The 20075-nt window shown below is 33.5% G+C and overlaps 2 protein-coding genes across 2 annotated transcripts; one reads left to right on the top strand and one right to left on the bottom strand.

Moving 5' to 3' along the window:
- The first annotated feature begins 1727 nt into the window (after window positions 1–1727).
- On the top strand, window positions 1728–12424 carry LOC114396974 (protein DETOXIFICATION 41-like). The gene is made up of 5 exons (XM_028359126.1): window positions 1728–1995; window positions 2104–2161; window positions 11629–11712; window positions 11823–11879; window positions 11956–12424. The coding sequence occupies exons 1-5, from the start codon at window positions 1728–1730 to the stop codon at window positions 12242–12244; spliced, it is 756 nt and encodes a 251-aa protein (XP_028214927.1). The 3' UTR covers window positions 12245–12424.
- A 1258-nt stretch (window positions 12425–13682) lies between these two features.
- LOC114396607 (polyamine oxidase 2-like) lies at window positions 13683–19780 on the bottom strand. Its single transcript, XM_028358678.1, has 10 exons — window positions 19370–19780; window positions 17698–17813; window positions 16961–17049; window positions 16755–16868; window positions 16449–16536; window positions 16273–16358; window positions 16086–16188; window positions 15287–15384; window positions 14763–15192; window positions 13683–14250 (listed from the first exon to the last, which is right to left on the bottom strand). The coding sequence occupies exons 1-10, from the start codon at window positions 19407–19409 to the stop codon at window positions 13942–13944; spliced, it is 1473 nt and encodes a 490-aa protein (XP_028214479.1). The 5' UTR covers window positions 19410–19780; the 3' UTR covers window positions 13683–13941.
- Between the last annotated feature and the right edge of the window lie 295 nt (window positions 19781–20075).

Below are 20075 nucleotides of genomic sequence, written 5' to 3'. Positions count from 1 at the left end.
TATTCTCTCTTGTTCGAATGTTCTTGAATCAGTAGAATTCTGCATCATATAATAAAACATAACTTAATCGATCTAAATAATAACAACTGTAATAAATGAAATATGTTATGAAGTAAATAATTATTTTTTCTCAATTATCCTTCAAACCTCCTAGGACTATGATTGACATCCAATGCATGACGTAATAGTCACACTCATTGTTTCCTCTTTGCTTATTACACTAAATTCAATAAGAAATTTAATTTTATCCCAAAATTAGTGTACAAACTAATAAAATGTCATTTTGAAGAAATTAAACATTGTTTAAATTACTTACTTTATCTGGAATCCATTTAGCATTTGCCTTGAATTTACTTTCGTGTTTATCATTGAATCCCTTCAAAGCACTAGTTAAGAGAAACATGTATATATATTGCACGATTAAAATATTTGTATAATACTAAGGATAAAGTAAATGTGCTACAAATTAAAACTGATCTATTAACTATTCCTTTTAAGTAGTTGTGGGGCTTATTTGTATTTGTTAAATTTTACTTACTCATTCAAGAAGGCTCCTAGGTAGACATCTCTATGTGAATTCTGCATTCATTTGTTAATATAATCCTCAAATTCAAACTTTGATTACATTGATCTTTGTATAGATTGTGGTTCAAGGAATTCATACACAGAGTCATTCCTTAATCGCATACTTAACTCATTCATATGCCTATTTTTGTTGAAATAATGTAAATTATTAATCAATTTAATACAATCAATTAGGTAATAGACGGTAATTAAAATGTACTCACATAATCCACAATTATATAACAACGATGTTTAGACATTGACCACCATGTGCTATTTCCCTCAAGATCTTCATGTTTTATGTACAAGGGAACATTATCATTCTACACCCAAGCATAATTGCATCCCATGGTACTTGCATAGGCTTAAGAAAAAGTTGCAGGATCATCAAAGTCATATGATATATGTGATGAGATACTTTTTATTTTAATTTTATTTAACCCCTTTCTATATAAATGTAATGTCAATTGATAGAAGGACCGACCAAAATTATTTATTCTAAAAAAATAGAAAGACTAAATTTTTTAATTTAGAAATAGAGGAACAAAATTACAATTTACATTAAATTATATTTTGACTGATATTCCTAACTGGATGGTGGAGATTGTTTACCATTGAATTAGCTTCTCTTCCCTGGCGTATGACATGTTGGAGTGAGATTTTGTCATGGAAACTCTGCTTTTGGTTGGTATTCCTCACTAAATGGTGGAGATTGTTTACCATTGTATCAACTTATCTTTCCTTTCTATTAATTGGAATGGTAGACAAACTATGTCTTTTTTTTTGTTCTATGTCTTGAGCGCCTGGGCCATCTTATTCAAGACTCTATTAATAAAGGCTTATGGAAACCTTTGATTTTTGGCAAAACCAAATGGGATCCCAACTTCTCTTCTTTTTTTTTTTTTTCCGATGACATCATTTTGGTTGTTGAGGCTTCCCTCCAGCAAGTTGCTGAAGTCAAAAGGATCTTAGACAATTTTTGTCTAGCTTCTAGGTAGAAGATCAATAAACAAAAGTCCACGGCTCTTTTCTCCAAAAGTGTGGATCATACTTTGAGATCTTCTATTAGTGCAACCCTTAATATTCTCAGTACGACTAACTTCGATTCTTATTTGGGTTTCCCCATTCTTAATCAAAGAAAATCAGTTGTCCACTTTAGTTCTATGATTGACAAGATCAAGAAAAGGCTCTCGGGATGGAAATCTCGCAACCTCTCCTTAGCAGGTAGAGTAACCTTGCCACAATCATCTCTTCTGAGCATCCTCGCTTATATCATGCAGATCACTCCTCTCCCAGCATCTGCTTGCAAAGATATTGAAAATCTTTGCCAATATTTCATTTGGGGAAGCACCCATGATCGAAGAAAAGTTCACCTCATCTTTTGGGAGGACATTTGTAAACCCAAGGATAAGGTGCTCGGCCTTGGCTTTCGTAATGTTTATCTTCTGAATAAGTGTTATATTCTCAAGCTTTCTTGGCAACTCATAGTTGATAGAGATGCTCTGTAGCTGAGAATTCTTCGTACTAAGTATTCTGCAGGATCTATGGCTATTCCCAAGGGTTACAAGAAGAACTTTCACGTCTCATATTTGGAAGGGTATTGCTTAAATGTGGCCTTCGATTGAATCCAGTGTTAGATAGGTGGTCAATGATGGCCTCTGTGTGAGGTTCTGGGCTGGAAAATAGATCTCGGGAACCCCTTCCCTCCAGGCTATGATACCATATACCATCCCCATTGTGGAGACACCCCCATTTGGTGCCACTCTAATGATAAGGGTTTCTCTATCAAGGCAGCCTATCTAATGAGGACACTCTTAAGAATCCTACAATGCATAATTCTAATCTTTTGTGGAATTAGAACAGTCCCCAAAAAATTAGAGTTTTCCTTTGTAAATTAGCTCATCATAGGCTTCTTACTAACACCGAACGGAAGAAAAGGCATATGATAGCTCCTTAAACCATTATCCATATATTGCGTGACTATGACATCAGTCAGCAATTCTGGATGCAAATTCTAGACCAGGAGTTATGGCCCAAATTCATGAGTCTTGGATATGATGATTGGTTGAGTTTTAATCACAATAATGACAAACAGATCTCTAGGGGTAGTAGTTGGAATACCATGTTCGGGATGGCTTTTTATCACCTCTGTGGGGAAAGAAACTGCATGATTTTTACCACAATGGAGCATGTGCATAAGGTCCTAGCCCAATCTATTTTTATTCAAATAGATACTAATAGTTTATCCTCATCTTTGGCTCATCATAGGAAGGGGGAAAATGATATTCGGTGGCACCCACCCCATCAACATGTCTATAAGGTTAATATAGATTACTCTTTTTGAAAAACCACCTTTTCTACGGCTTGTGGGGGCTTGATCAGAGACTCAAAGGCAGTTTCATAAAAGGTTTTATGTGAATCTAAGTTCTTGCAATGCTTAATGGGTAGGGTTGTGGGCCCTTCATAAAGGTATCAAACTAGCAAGGGATCTGCATCTCAACCATGTTAAATTTGAGATGAACTCTCTGTTGGTCATTCAATTGGTTAACAACAGGATGTCTAAATCTCAACAGTTGCAGTCTCTCATTGATGGTATCAGCCACCTCTTTTGTAGAAGTGACTGGATAACTAAGCTCACCCATGTGTATAGGGAATCCAATAGATGTGCAGATTTGCTAGCAAACCATGGGCATGATCAAGAATCTCTGTTGGTTCTTTTTGATGTCTCTACTACCAACCTTGCCCATTTTATTTCAGATAATTCTCTCCCACGCTTTATAGCACTGTAGTTTTTGTCTCGTGTTTCCACTTTATCAAAGGAAATTAAATTATATTTAAATAGTCAAAATTTAAAATACACATAATTTTGTAAAAGAATGGCATGTGCAAAAAAAAATATGTTGTTTTAGGTTTGTTTGATCCACTTGTCTATTTTATGTGCATAGAAGAATGGTTGGTACTTATAAAATCTTTCGGCATACTAATATTCCACATGTCCCACTCACATAGTTCCACTTCACTAGCAATTCCCTCTTCCCTTGTAGTGAACTTAGTTGTGAGGTAGTGCACACAACCATGGCCTCCTGGAAATTAAAAAAAAATAAAGAGAAGAAGATGTAAAGTCTCAAACTAAATAAAAGAATAACAATAGCAATACCACTTCAAAGTTTGACACATGGATTAATAATACAAAATTAAACATACAACAAGCACAAAGAAAAATAAAAATGCAAAGAAGAAGTTTTATAGTAGCTTGGGTTGAAGCGAGCAAGCGCTATCATTAGAGAGAATTTGATTGCACTTATCTCCTAAGATACGAAAACTCATTAGTTTTGATCGTGTGTATCGAAAGAATCCTTAAACCTTCTGAACACCAATGTTTTTTCTCTCAAAATATAACATTTTATACAAACAAGAAGAGAAGAAATTTAGAGGAAGAATGTTATTGTTTGTAGTGCCTAACAAAAATACTTCTTGTGTGCTAGTGTATTTTTTTCGTGCTTCTTTGTAAACAACTGAATATATATAGGAAAAGAGATACACTAGTGTTGCCCCTAAAAAGTGCAATGTGCAACATCAAAAACTGAACAACAAAATCTCAACTTACAAAAAATATTGTAATGTTAAAAAGAAAAGATAACTTAACCTTAAGAAAACTTAAGGTGCAAGTTGCAACAAAGGGGAATTGATCAAGTAAAAGAAACTCCTAAAATATAGGAATTGAAAAAGATTATGGAAAATTAATTCTAAAAAAACCATTTTATTAAAAAATGATTAACTTTAAATATTAAATTATAATAAAATATTTTTCCAACAATCCTCTACTAATTTAAAATTTAAAGAAATGAAATAAAATCATATAAATAAACATAGTTTGTATAAAATATTTAAATATAAAAATAAAAAGAGAAAAATATATTATATTTCAGTATAAGGAACCTTTCGGGTTTGAGTCTTATATCTAGTATTTATGAATTTCAAAGCGAGAAGAATGTAGAGACTTAACTGTCTTGAACTACACCTTCTTTAACTAGGCTTTGGTACACAACCCCTATAATATCTTGTTTTGTAAGTGTCACTTAGAGATTAGCCTATATCTCACAGTGGTGACCCCACTACCACACTCACTAGGTGAACCCTCAAAGGGTGGTTTGTGACCCCCACCCCTACAACAATTGTCATTGGATCCATTAAGAGATATTTTTATTTTTAAATTAAAAAATATATGTAAATACCTCAATCTTAACATTGCCACAATTTACAATACACCTAGTCATAAGAATGAGAAATGGAACAACTTCGCAAAATTAATATTTTGGTGTACTTTAATCAACAAAAAATTTCGTTGTTATCCGTTGAACTTCATTCATGGGATCACCAATCACATGGAAACGGGTGTTCATTGTTGTGACTAAATAATGGGCTTTAGACTCATTCCCCTCTACGACTCAAGTACTTATTGACGTGTCAACCCTTTTGTAAGCGGATTCACAATATTGTTTTCTAATTTAACAAAGTCAAGAGAAATAACATCGTGAGATATCAAATTTCTGATAGACTTATGTATCACAATGCATTGAAATTGGAGGTATAGGCTTATTTAACAAAGGCAAATCACATAGTAAATTTTTAAGAAACTCAACCTCACTAGTAGCCGTGTCTAAAGCAATAATCTCTGCTTTCATGGTAGAACATGAAATAATAGTTTATTTAGCAAATTTTCATGACACTGCACCACCAACAAAAGTAAAGACATGACCACTTGTTGATTTTGCTTCATCAAAATCAGAAATTCAATTTACATCATCACTAAATCCCTCAATTACAACAGGAAAACATGTATAGTGAATGTCATAATTAATGATTCCTTTTAGGTATCTAAAATCCTTTTCCAATGCAATCCAATGAGAATGATCAGGATTATGAGTATACCTTCCCATTGTACCAATTGCATATGCAATGTCAGGCCTAGAGAAGTTTGTCAAATGCAACAAAGAACCAATAATTTGTGAATATTTATGAGAAGAAATACCTTCACTCAATTCTTTTAACTTAATAGATGAATCATAAGGTGTAGAATCAGTTTTTATATCAAAATAATTAATTTTTTCCAATATCTTTTTAACATAATGTGATAAGGTCAAAACAATGTCATCATCTTTTTTTATAAGCTTAATACCCAAAATCAAATCTACAGGACCGAGGTCCTTCATGTCAAAATTATTAGACAAGAAAGACTTCACATCATTTATGACATGCATATTATTACCAAATATCCATATGTCATCCACATACAAACCTAAAATGACACATCCACTATCATCAAATTGTTTCACATACACACATTTATCACTATTATTGATTTGAAAACCATATGAAAGAACAACTTGATCAAACTTTTCATATCATTGCTTTGGAGCTTGTTTCAAACCATATAAAGATTTAACAAATTTGCAAACTTTCTCTTATTTACCCGATTCTACAAAGCTTTCAATTTGGCTAATATAGATTTCGTCTTCTAAATAACCATTTAAAAAAGTAGTTTTTACATCTATTTGGTGAATTTGCAAATTAATAACACAAGCAAGTGCAATTAAAACCCTAATAGTAGTAACTTTAGAAATAAGAGAATATGTATCAAAGAAATCTACACCTTTTACTTGTTTACAACCAATCACAACAACTTTTGCCTTAAATTTTTCTATAGGTCAATCAGTTCTTAGTTTCTTTCGAGAAACCCACTTACAACCAAGTTCTATTAGTTTAATTGAAATCACAACCAAGTTTTATTAGTTTAAGAGAATTCATTTCATCGTTGATAACTATTTTCCAAAAAGGTGCATCAATAAACCTCATGGCCTCACCGTAAGTTTTAAGATTATTCTCAAGCAGGAAAAAACAAAATTCATAACCAAAATCCTTAGCTTTTTTTAGATCTTTTACTCCTTCTAGGTTCAAATATAACATTCTCATTAGCATCACTACAAGACGGTAAATTAGAACAAGAAATATCACAAACAGATTTAGACAATTTATTTTTTAAAGGAAAAATATTTTCAAAGAAAATAGCATCTTTAGATTCCATAATAGTATAATTAGAAAACACAATCAATAGTTTTAGGTCCAATTTTTAATTTCTTATTAATAGGAATGTTAACCTTTGCAAGACACCGTCACACTTTAAGATATTTTAGATTTGATTCTCTTTTTTCTACATAACTCATAAGGGTTTTTTTTTCCAAAATTTTTATAAGGAATCCTATTAAGAATATGACATGCAGAATATAAAGTTTCACCCCACATATTTTTAGGCAAACTAGAACTTACAAACATAGCATTAACCATATCAAGCAAGGTACAATTTTTTCTTTCCGCAATAACATTAGATTGAGGAGCATATGGAGGTCTCACTTCATGAATAATACCATGCATTTCACAATAATTACTCATATCTAAATATGTGTATTCCCCACCTTACCTAGAATTTTAATTTTCCTTTCTAATTGATTTTCTACTTGTATTTTATATTTGTGATTAACTAAATACACATAGCAATATTTAGAGAAATCAATGCAAGTAATGAAGTATCTCTTACTACCACATGTTAACACATCATTACTATCACATACATCACTATGAACCAATTCAAGCTAATTAGTTTCTATTTCAATACATGTAGTAAAACCCTTTCTTGGTTGCTTTGCTTGAATACATGTTTCACATTTGTTTCAAATTAACAAAAGCTTTAGGAATAAGATTAAGAGACATAATCCTTTTGATAGAATTCAAATTTAGATGTCCAAGCCTAGCATGCCACATATCAAAACATTCAACATTTGCACACAAAAGAAGAAATGATAGATATTTTATTAATAGAAAAAGGCATAAGACTTAACTTAAACAAGTCATCACAAATGTAGCCTTTACCAATAAAAACACCACGTCTAGTAATAACAACTCTATAGGACTAAAAAAACAACCTTATACCCTAGTTGGACTAACAAATTAGTACTTATTAAATTTTTTCCTAATATAAAAAATATGATAAACTCCATCTAAAACAAGAAAATTTCCCGAAGACAACTCTAACTTCACTTGACCTTCACCTAGCACATGTGCCATACTCTAATTCCCCATGTTCACAATACGTGTTCTTGATTCATGATCTAAAGAAAATATTTTTTTATCAGCACACACATGAACATTAGTCTCAGAGTCTATAAACCAATCATTTGAGTTAAAAACACAATTTAACTTAGGGTTAGTGACATGGTACTTGTCAAATGGGATATCAGAGGCAACACCAATGGTAACAACATTAGCCTGAGGTTTAGGGAAAGACATGGGTTGGTGGCGGCATTGAAAATAATTCTTGGCCAAATGATTAGCTCACCCACAAACAAAGAAAAAAAACTTCATTCCCCTGATTTTTATTCTTAGGCTTATTGTTGTTATTAAAAGCATTGTTCTTATTTTTAGAAAAATGAGGCTTTCTACCTAACTTATTTTTTTTAAACCCATGCTTCTTAAAGAACTTAAGAGTTAGGCTTACTAGAGCTCTCAACAAGGTAGGCCTTAGATTGGAAATCAAATTTTTGCAAATATTTTTTAGAAAAATGATGTTCATCCTCAATGCGAAGACAAACAAGCAAATCATCAAAGGTAAAAACCTTCATGTTTATGTTTCAAACTTCAAGAAAAATTCATCCATGAAGGAGACAATTTTGAAATCATGAAAGCCACAAGCATAATGTCAGGAAAACACAATTCCTTTCAATTTCATGTCATAAACAATGTTTTCAAATTCATGGATTTGATCTTAAATAGATTTTCCATCAACCATTAGAAACTCAATCATTTTTTCACAAGAGTATCGATTTAAACCTTTTTCGGAAAATCCATATTTCAATTCAAGTGCTTCTCATAAATCAACAAAAGTTTTAGTATGACAAAAAATCTTTTAAATGTTATCAACCAAAACACTTAAACTGCGTTCATGACATAAAATATCTTTATCAAAACATCTTGCTTAGTGGTAGAAGATATGGTAGCATTAGTTTGAACTATATCAATAGAGGAAGTCAAAGTTTTTATTTCTGTTTTAGAAACCACAAAGTATAAATCCAATTCAATAAGTCAGAATTTCATTTGTTGTTGCTAACATAAAAAATTTTCACCCATAAATTTTCCAGGCTTACTAGAAAGGGACCTAATCATATCCACGACAAACATATTGATGAGAGAGAAATTGCTACTATAGAAAAAGACTATGCAGGAAGAAAGCAATAATATTTTCTCTTTAAGATTGTTGGAAATTAAAAAATAAAATAAAATAAAAGAAGATGCAAAGCCTCAAACTATATAAAAAAACAACAGTAGTAATGCAACTTCAAAGTTTGACACATGGATTAATAATGCAAAGTTAAACATACAACAAGTTCTCATAGAATAAGTTCTTATTAAAAGTGACATTCTTGCTTCTGATAACTTTCTTGTTTTGGTCATCCCAAAACCTGCAGTCATACATGTCAGATCCATAACCAATAAAATAACACTTCCTCACCTTTGGATCCAATATATCTTACTATCAGAGCAAAATTGTTAGAGTTTTGTGGTCTTAGTTCCTTTGTCCCACATTGCTTGATTTGTAAAAACTTGTGTCTCATTAGTGTTATATATAGAGACACCTTGTAAGCTTTAAAATGTGCAAGTAATAAAAAGTTCTCTTAGTGTAGCTGTGGACGTAGGTACATACATTGTGTGTTGAGCCACGTTAAAACTTTGTGTCTTGTCTATTTTCTCCTTATTCCTTTCTCTTCTTCTTATTACTCTATACTAACAACTGATATCAGAGCCGATGGTTCAACTTGGTGACTGGCTTAGACGAGAAAGATGGCGGTAATGGATCTTAGCCTTGGGAATCCCTTATATCGAAAGTCTTCCTGGTGGTGAGTCTAGACAGCGTGTCCTGCAAATGGAGCGACGGTGCAAGTATCGCAAGTAGCTAGAGCATGTGGGCTCTAATGGCTATACTCATGGATGATAATGACTTCCACTCGAGGGGAGGCTACCATGTGGAAGAGACTCACACTTGAAGGAGAGATTATTGGGTTACAAGTGTGAGGTGAAGTCCCACATCGGGCAAAAGTGGAAAAGTTGAGCACCATATAAGTGAGGAGAAGACCCATAAACCTGAGCCTTAAGGTTTTGGATTAAAGTGTGGTGTCAAGTTCCCTTATGTGGTAACTTGTGGTCCACCGGTGTAAATCTATCCGGTGTTTACTCCCCTCGAATCTCCCCAACAACAAATTCTTGTAATCTTTTAAAATGAAAATGAGGTTGCTGCATCAAAACTCATGAATAAATATTTCATAGTAGTCTCATTATTTTTTTCATTTTCCTTGGTAGATAGAAGAATAAAGTGAAACATCTAGAGATACAATGAAAAGTGTTAGCACATACTTTCTTACACACTCTTTGTTTTTAGCTAAAATTTAATAAAAACTACAAAATTATGAATAAGACTTATTAAATAAGAAATGAGACCTATTAAATTTTATGATTTTTAATCAATTTTAGTTAATAATACTATGTTCAAAAGATTGTATAAGAAAATATATTATTAGGATATTTCTCTATCTTTAATTGTGGACAAATTTCTTTGGTATCCAACTTGACTTTAATTTTCTATATTAAATATTTGTGAATGTGGTTGTTGAATTCTCCTTAAATAGTTGGGGATGGCAAGTGTAATGCAAACTGTGTGTGGGAAAACATATGGGAAAAAATATTCAACAATGAACATTATATTGCAAAAAGCAATCATCATACACTTGGGAGCAATAATGATTCTCACATGTTTCTATTGGTTCCCAGGGTCATTTCTGAAAGCCATAGTGCAATCAGAGAGCATAGCAGAGTAAGGTCAAGTTTTTGCGTGGAATTAGTCTTCAACTATATGCATTTGCAATATCCTATCCTATGCAGAGGTTCCTCCAAGCATAGAACATTGTGAACCCTCTTGCATTTATGTCAGTTAGGGTGTTCCTTTTGCATGTGCTTCTCAGTTGGTTGGTTGTCTATGTTTTGGACTATGGACTTCTTGGAGTTGCCCATACTCTCAGCTTCTCTTGGTGGCTTCTTATCTTGTTGAATGGGCTATACATCATTCTTGGCCCAAGTTGTAAGCAAACTTAGGTTGGCTGTTGGAGTACAAGTGTGAAGTGAAGTCCCACATCGAGTAGAAGCAAAAAAGTTGAGCACCATATAAGTGAGGAGAAGACCCATAAACCTGAGACTTAATGTTTTGGGTTAAAGTGTGGTGTCAAGTATCTTTATGTGGTTGCTCATGGCTTATTGGTGCAAATATCTCTGATGTTTACTCCACTCAATTCCCCAACAATGGTATCAGAACCGATGGTTCGACTTGGTGACCGACTCAAACGAGTAAGATGGCGGCAATGGATCCTTAGCTTGGGGATCCCTCTGGCGGTGGACCATGGGTGTAGCAACGGTGCAAGTACCTAGAGCAGTATCAAAAGTCTTCCTGGCGGTGGGTCCATGCGGTTAGAGCATGTGGGCTCTCGAGGGGGAGGCTACCATTGGAAGAAACTCACACTTGAGGGAGCATCATATAAGTGAGAAGAAAGATCCATAAACCTGAGCCTTGAGGTTTTGTGTCAAGTTTCCTTATGTGGTTGCTCATGGTTTATACAAATATCAATTTTAAAGGGCATCTCGTGAGTTTGTTTGATTTGAGAAAATATTTTCTACTTTTACTAATAATCATAAGAAGGACATTATTGAGGTGAAATTCAAATTCTGATTAACACCAAAAATGCTTCAAGAACTGCATTTAAGTTTTGTCCTTGCAAAATACCTACCGTCCTTGTTTTCACTTTGTTCCCTCTTTTCAAAGATTTGTTTAGTGAAAACACCAAATGTTATTATTACCATTTGTTGTAACTATTAGTTAAAACAAGAAAATAAAATTTCAAGTCATACAAACCCTTAAATTTACATTTTTTTCTTCTTTTAACAAGCTGAAAATGCATTATACTGTAGTTTGGAGGCTTGGTACAATCAGGGATTAGTGCTTATATCTGGGTTGGTCTCCAATCCCAATCTCAGTGCCTACTATTTAATTTGGTATGTTATTCTGAGAACAACCTTTATTGGTCATAGCCAATTAATCTTCAATTCTTCATGTTATCTAACCATAATTTCCATGCCTTACATGTCAATGAATGTACATTCAGTATGAATTACTTAAACTGGGACCTGCAATTTAAGTTGGGGCTGAGTGCTGCAGCCAGGTTAGTGTCAAAAGTCTCAACAAAAGAATGTTCATTTAAGCAACTTTCATATTAATGGGAAGTTGGGTGATTGTAGTGTCCGAGTTAGCAATCAGTTAGGGGCAGCTCATCCAAGAGTAGCAATAATTTCGGTCATTGTAGTGAATGGAATCAGCATTCTCATCAGTGTAGTTTTCTGTGCAATTATTTTGATATGCCGAGAAGCTTTTTGCAAACTTTTCACTTCTGACTCTGAAGTCATTGAGGAAGTATCTAGTTTGACTCCACTTTTTGCTATCTCAGTTTTCCTAAATTTCATTCAACCAATACTGTCAGGTAACAAAGGTTATATGCATGAGTACCACTTTTGTAAAGGAGAATTCTAGCTACCCCTATAGGCTATTCGGATCCAGATTCTTTGCAGTCAATTTTCCATGCATGCACATTACTTAAAGTCATCGAATGAAGATTGGATGGCTCCTATTTTATCTCAGTAAATCAACCTTAAAACACATTTGAAATTTGAGTCATCCGATCTTCATCCCACAGTCATCTAGAATCTAGGTATCCCTATAGCTTATTTGGATCCAGATTCTTTGCAGTTGATTTTTCATACATTCACATGACTAAGAACTGTTGGATCAAGATCAGACGGCTCATATTTTATCTTGGTAAATCAACCTTAAAACACATTTGAAATCTCAATCATCCGATTTTCATCCAATGGTCACAACACAATGTCTATGGTGTGAATGTGTGCAAGATTGACTGCACCCAAAATCCAGTTCCAGGTTATTCCTACCCCCAATTGATGTGATGAGGGTAGTTGGATAAATAGTCAATTGGATCATTTTGTGATTTAAAGCCATTAATTTGAGGTAGTTATTTAGTTAAATCAATATAGCAATTAGTTAAAAGAGGTCCTTACATCTTTACTTCTTTCTAACCCTAAACAACTCTAGGGGTAGCGGTAAGTGTGAAACATTTTCCACACTAACTCTATTTCTTAAGTTTTGCATGAATATTTGTAGCATTTGGGATTGTTACAGGGTATCTGCTGGGGGATGATCTTTGCAGTTCTTGTACAAACAGCAACTCTGATAATTTTAACTGCTAGAACAAATTGGGATGCAGAGGTAAAACATATGCAATGTTACAGAAATTGCTTGTTACATGTAAAGTTGTTAAACTATTTGATTTGAAAAAGCTCTTGCTCACAGCAAAAGGTCAGCAGAAGATCATCAGACCCTAGATCACTTGATTGTCAACGAATAATTATTATTATTTTATTTCAACAGACTAAAAATAGAAAAGCTGTTCTTGTTTTGAGCCACATGCCTATTACTTGTTCCATTTCTCCGCTTTGATTATCTGTTCACATAATTCTGAGGATCAAACAACTAAACTAGGTTTTACTCCCAGCGCAAATATGATTATTTAACTTAGGCATTGTCCTCCTAACCGTTGATTTAGTAAATATGTTCATGTGTGTACAAGACGAGTTCAAATTGAAAATAAAAAATTCGCGACATTATAGTATAAAAATAATTCCTCCACGGCGAAGTAACAAATGTCTTCTAAGTTACTCAAGAGTTCCTTTCAAATAAAAAAAGTTACTTAAGAGCCTAAAATATCAATACTTAAACCACACGTATTAAAATAAGCAAAAGACATTAATTAAAATAAACTGGACATAAAAAATCAACAAAAAAATGGATGAAAAAGTCAAACTTATAAAAACTACTTCCAAGGAAAAATTATAATAGGCGGATTAAGTTAAGTTATTCAGAGTTCTAACAGGGTCAACTGTTAAAAGATGAAATCTAAAAGACGAGAAAAAACATAAATTGTTGCCACAATTTTATTATATATAGACTGATAGAAGTGACAAGGCCTTAGGTACGCAATATTCACATTACCAGTAACACTGACTACGGAAATGCAACACAAAATGTGATTTCACAAGTGGACACATAGTCTTGAAGACTATTGCCAAAACATTTGCTATATATAGCCTATAGGTTGATAACAAAAGAACAAGCATAGATTCTGTTTCTGTCCACTAGTTGTGACCCAAAGATGATTACAGACGAGATATCTGAAGTGGGATAGACAAGGAAGCCTCTTCTCCCATCACTGGCTGGAATAAATCAACCTCTCCATATCGCTCGAGCACACGCATCCGGCAATCTTCAGCGGCCATCATTCCAGTGGAGAATGCCCCATGGACAGATCCTGGATAGCTCATACTCGTTGCTTCCCCTGCAAAGAACAAGTTATCTACTGGGACCCGTAGCCTCTCATATAGTTCATGGGGTTTCCCAACTGCATCGTAGCTATATGAACCTAGTGAATTTATATCTGATCCCCACCGAGACACAAGATACTGAATCTGCATAGTGGAAACATATAACCAATTAAAATAAAAAAGCACATTTTCAAAATTCTGTTATCCTAATATGCATGTTTTATTCCCCCCCATTTTTAATTTCAAAATTTTGGTCCACTATTACTAAAATTACTTGAATTTGGTTCATCTGTTAACTGGTCATCCAATCCTTGATGAAGATGCTGACATAGCAATTACAGATGAAGTACACGTGGAGTTGACATATACCAAACACATGAGCATGTCAACACCTCCATTAAGTATTGGACCTCCAATTAAGTATTGGATGGAAAATTAAGATTGCACAATTTTTAAAAAGGAGATCAAAATGGAAAAATTATATATAAAAAAAAAACAGATGACCAAAATTGCAGATTGTACTAGGACAAAAATTGCAATAAGGCTAAATTATATAAGGGCCTACGTATTTTAGACAATGTTTTAGTGATGAAAGCATTCATTTTTCTTGCACGGCTAAAAGTGAAACTAATAAGAAGCAAAATTAGTATGGTTACCGGTGAAGAAGCATCTGGAAGAATCTTCTTGAGCTGCATGAAAGCGAAGTTGACGGCTGCTTCATCAGACATCTTTTCAACGTCTTTGGCAAGCTGCCCAGAAGGCATGTAAACCAGAACAGCATGACCGGCGGCCTTGTGGAGATTAAGGAAGTAGCTACATCCATAAGATGTATCTGCAACTACTCCCAAGAACTCCACATTAGGCCAAAACACATTTTCAAAGTGTAAAATGATTTTATTCTCAAGTCCAATCCCAAGATCCGCAATGGCAGCTTCCTTCCAGTCTGGAAGCTTTGGCTTAAACAATATTTTCTTTGCCTTGAGCACCCCAAGTGGGACAGCAATAACAGCAGCATCAGCAAAAAACATTTTCCCACTTTCCACTGTTACCTTTACTCCATTATATCGCCTAACTACTTTTGTGACCCTGAAAAGGGGGCATTACCCAAGCCAGTAAGTAAATTTAACTAAACGAAATAGTACATAAAATTCTAAAAATGATAGTTCAAAATAATATCTACCTGTGCCCCAAGAGAATATCAAGTCCCTTGGCTAGGGTATTTATAACAGGCAAGTAACCACGGACCATAAGACCATGACCACCAGGGAGCAGCACCTCCTGTAAGTACACACCAGAAGAGTGATATAATAATAAATTATAGAAGGAAAAGTAATTCAGAAGAAAGAAAAAAAAGAGATAACGTCTTGGTTATGAAGTTTCTTCTAAGATGCTATAAATAGGATAAAAAAGTCTTGTTTATCTGATTTTTTTCAACAAACTTTATGGTAGGCTGATACCAAGTGTATAACAATTTTCAACCCTAAATCCCATAATGGTTAAGACCACCTTTTCACAATCATGCAATATGATGGTATATTCAGATGACAAAGGATTCCTACATGATGGTAGGCTGATACAAAGTGCATAACAATTATAATGATTTTATTTTATAATTTTGTTTGACTTTTGCTTCAAATCATAGGCAGCCGGCATTCATTTGACTTTACATGATGCAATGTGCCTAAATTTGATTTATTATATACAAAAGGTTTCAATCAGATACATACTCCTATATGTAGATCAGGAAACACATTTACATGGTTATCGATCATAGAAGGCTGCATGTTGAAGACTCATGCACCTGGCTATGAGACGACTTTACAAATTATTTCTTTCAATATAGGAGCTACCTGTATGTAACACCAAACAGAATTCAGTGCGTAAATTGGGGTGGGTGGGAAGGGTGGGGGAATTGGAAATTTGGAACTCAACCACTAATACTTGCAAAAAATATTTTCAACTTGATTTGTTGAAATTACCTGGTCCCATCCTTTCAGTGAAATAGTATCAGAATCTGCAGCAAACCAGCCCTCCATTCTGCATAAGTACCACTGAAGCACCTTATGCGCAAGCCCCTCCAACCTGAATTCAAGTGTAAGTAATCAATAACTAGGTCTAAAAATGTAAAAGTGGTGTCAAAGAAATTGTTTTTATGCCCATAATAACCTCAATTCCGGCTTCCTGTCAAAAACAATGGAAAGACCACGAAGTACAGACATGTCTTCACTGGATTCTTGTCTTATTTTATCTGTCTGCATTTAGTTATGAAGTGATCATTAAGCATTTCAACTATGAATATACAGTTTATTAGGCATAGGAAAATTAATAAACAAATTACTTGCCTCCTGTAAAATTGTCTCAAATATTTCACCAACTTTTGTTACCAACTCTGGAGGAACTTGTTTCCCATCCATATCAAAAAGTGCATAGCTGCAAGAAGTTGATGAATTTCAAATTTTCAATCAAAAAGAACTAGAATATTGTAATTCCCAGAACGCAGGATGATTACCAAAATAATATTTGAAATGATCATGTACTACGCAAGCGTAGTAGAATTAGCTAAACAGAAGGAATATATATATATATATATATATATATATATATATATATATATATATATATATATACACACACGCACACTCACTGACCTTTCCAAATCATGGTCATAGAGTACGGAGTTATCCCCACTAGTACGGTAAAGAGGTAGACCTAGCTTCCCAATCACCGAAGCCAGCGGATTCTCGTTGGAAACTCCATGCAACCTGAAAAGTTAGTAAGTTTTCGAACTACAACAAAATAAAAAAGACAAATGGAAGAAATTTTGCAATAAGCAAATAAAGAGAATAAGATTTACCATGATGCTCCCAGGTCAACAGGAAAACCAAATGAGTAATCAGTGTGAATTCGGCCACCAATTCTATCCCTTGACTCTAAGAGAACAACCTGACCAAAAATTATAAACAAAGGAACCATTTAGTCCCTCAACTCTGGAAATGCATAATTGCATAATAATTGGCTTCGAACAACATGTAGGTTCAAGTTTCAAATAAGCAGCACGCAATACCACAATCCTTGAAAGTTATTAAGTTATTTTGCCACTTCATGACTTGCTTATTTGCGCAAACTCACATAAATTTCTGACAGGTTCATCAGAATAAAAAAATAATTAAAAAAACAAAAATTGTGACCACAATTGCTGCTTTCATGCCTTTTTTAGAATCTTATTCACCCAAATGTGAGTACAAAACCAGCCCAATTCTAAACTAACAAGTATCACCCAGGACACTTCCCCAGAAATCCAGAACGTTACAAGCTTCTATTCAACAAACCTACAAATAACCTATAAATTGACCCAAAAACAGGGGATAATCGTAATCATTGATTAACCCACCATTTTTTTCAGTGAAATAATGCAATTTACTTCAAACTTTAGACAATCTCTTAACAATCAGAATTAGAGTTTCATCTTGGTAATTCAAGTAATAAAGTTTGCTTTGAAGGTTAACAATTAACATAAAGTATTGCTTTTCAATAGAGTAATATTGAAGTATAACAAAAATTCATATAATTTCATATAATTAGATCAGTTACCTGAAACGAAGCATTATGGAGTGCACGAGCAGCAGCAATCCCAGCCATGCCACCGCCAATGACAATAACGGATGGTGACCTTCCCTGCTGCTTGCCATCGTTTCCATAGCATAGAGCTACAATAAAAGGGAAAAAAAGAAAGAAAGTAAATATCATCGGACACGGTAAAAAATATAACATCAAAAGACACGTAACATAACTTGGGTGTACAAAAGCACAACACAACCCAATTTTCAAATCATTCCTTCAATTTTTCTCTTAAGAAACCAGAGTGATCATGGCCTCATGGGTGTAAAATAATATATTATGTTATTCATAAAATATTACTTTTTCTCTTTACCTCTTTCCATTACATTATCTATCTTATCTTACAATTCTCACTATATTGGTATGAACATTTTTTTGTCCTATCTTACTGTAAGAGGATAATTTATCTAAGAAAAAAGTTACACAAACACCAAAAAACGTCTTTAAACATATTATTTTATTATTTCAACTATCACCCCTTTATTATTTCAGGTGTTGGGTGGGTGTATGATACACGTAAGTAAAGATGTACATATATCACTGCTTTATCTAAAAGTATGGTAGGTAAATATCAAAATCATTTCAAAACGTCATAATATATAATATATAGTTTACAAATTACGAAAAACAGATGCTTTTTTCAAATCTCCTAAGATTTGGTATATACACAACATTAACGTATAGATATAAAAGAACTGTCCTTTCTCCTAACAGAGTCTAAAACAATTAGATTATAAACTATAAGAAATTGGAAAAAAAAAGTCATTGTACAATATAAAATTAAATAAAATTCAACTATAAAAAAAGAATAAAACTTAAAAATGTTTTTTCTCTCATTTCTTTTCCCTCACTATGTAGGCACAGGTTTCCACTAATGTTTTCGTTTTATTTAATCTAAATCATATCCTAAAGAAAACTTTATTGAGTTTGTTAAACTAGAAAAAGAGAAATTACTTTTTCCAAATATATTTTTTAAAACCTTTATATTATAAACATATATTTTAAATATTAAATAAAAAAATATCCAAAAACAGGTACAACTGCACAAGTCCGCGTCTGGTAGACTAACACGTGCAACCACTGTTACCGACACAAACCTTTTCATTCATTTCAACAATAAAACCTAACTAACACAATAAAAAATAAAAAAAAATTAACAACTTTAATGATACAATCAGGATCTTAGATTATTTTTTATAAATCCTGTCTTATAATGAATTAAAAATCTCTTAAAAGATCTTTTTTTTTTTTTTTTCCTTACCTCCCCTTTTCCCTCATACATTCACCGCCTCCCTCTCCCCTCCAAGGCCTCGCAACCACCCCCTCCCCTCTCCGCGACCATTTTTTTTTTATTTTTTCTCTTTTTTTTTTCCTCAACGACCTTAGGTTTTTCCCATTGATTTCTAGTTTTTTCTTTCAATAGTTTTTTTCTAGGTATGTCAGATATTTTCAAGATTATTTTTTAGAAGAATTCATTCTCCATCTCGAAAATATCTGGTCTCCCCTTCTTTTATTAGAAGATTTAGACAAGACCAGATCTTAAATTAAAGTTGTTCACACCTCAACCACGCACCGACATTTGAAAAAGCACAAAAATAATTTAAAATTTTAAAATATAAAAATAGAAACACGATCAAAAGCAAACCTCTAGTTAATTGGGGATTACTCTTAGTTCTCGATTCCATATTCGGAATTAAAATTCGAGATTACTGTTACTATCGAAGGTAGAGAAGTGCGATTGAGGCGAAAAATGGAGGAAAAAACTCAACAGACACGTAACGAAGTGATTGAAGTTCAAGTTCGACGATGATGAATCCAGCTTCCCGAACCAGTTCATGCAGCTCGAACCACGGAATCGAACCGAATCAAGCGACGATTGAGAACGATTCTGCGGAATCGCGATCCTCGGCGGAAAAACGAGAAGGTTCTGGAGAATTCCAAAGTTCGTTTGAAAGCTCAGAAAGATTTTCCGAGATAAGAAAGAGAGAGAAAATGAGAAAGAAAAATTTAGAGAGAGAAAATGGATTCTAGAGAGAGAAGAAGGACCGTTGAGGTGTGATATCAGAAAGCAATATTCTGAGATTTATAGAGTTTGTTCGAAAAGCTCGTCATTCGTCCCATCCAAACTGCACCGTCCAGTTCACGCGCTTGAGAGGGTGAGAAGAGAACTTCCTATAAAATTTAACACGTGCTTTTCGTTTTGGATAGTTTGGAACGCCCGGAAGGGATTTTGAGCGTGTAGGCTGGGTAAAATTAATTTTAAATAAAATTGATATTTTAAAATTAGTTTTGATTAAAAATAATTTTAAATTAATATAATTTATATTTAGATGTTTTATTATTATAAAATT

This window comes from Glycine soja, chromosome 18 (assembly GCF_004193775.1).
Source record: "Glycine soja cultivar W05 chromosome 18, ASM419377v2, whole genome shotgun sequence".
Classification (NCBI taxonomy): Eukaryota; Viridiplantae; Streptophyta; class Magnoliopsida; order Fabales; family Fabaceae; genus Glycine; species Glycine soja.
This window is presented reverse-complemented; position numbering and strand designations above follow the sequence as displayed.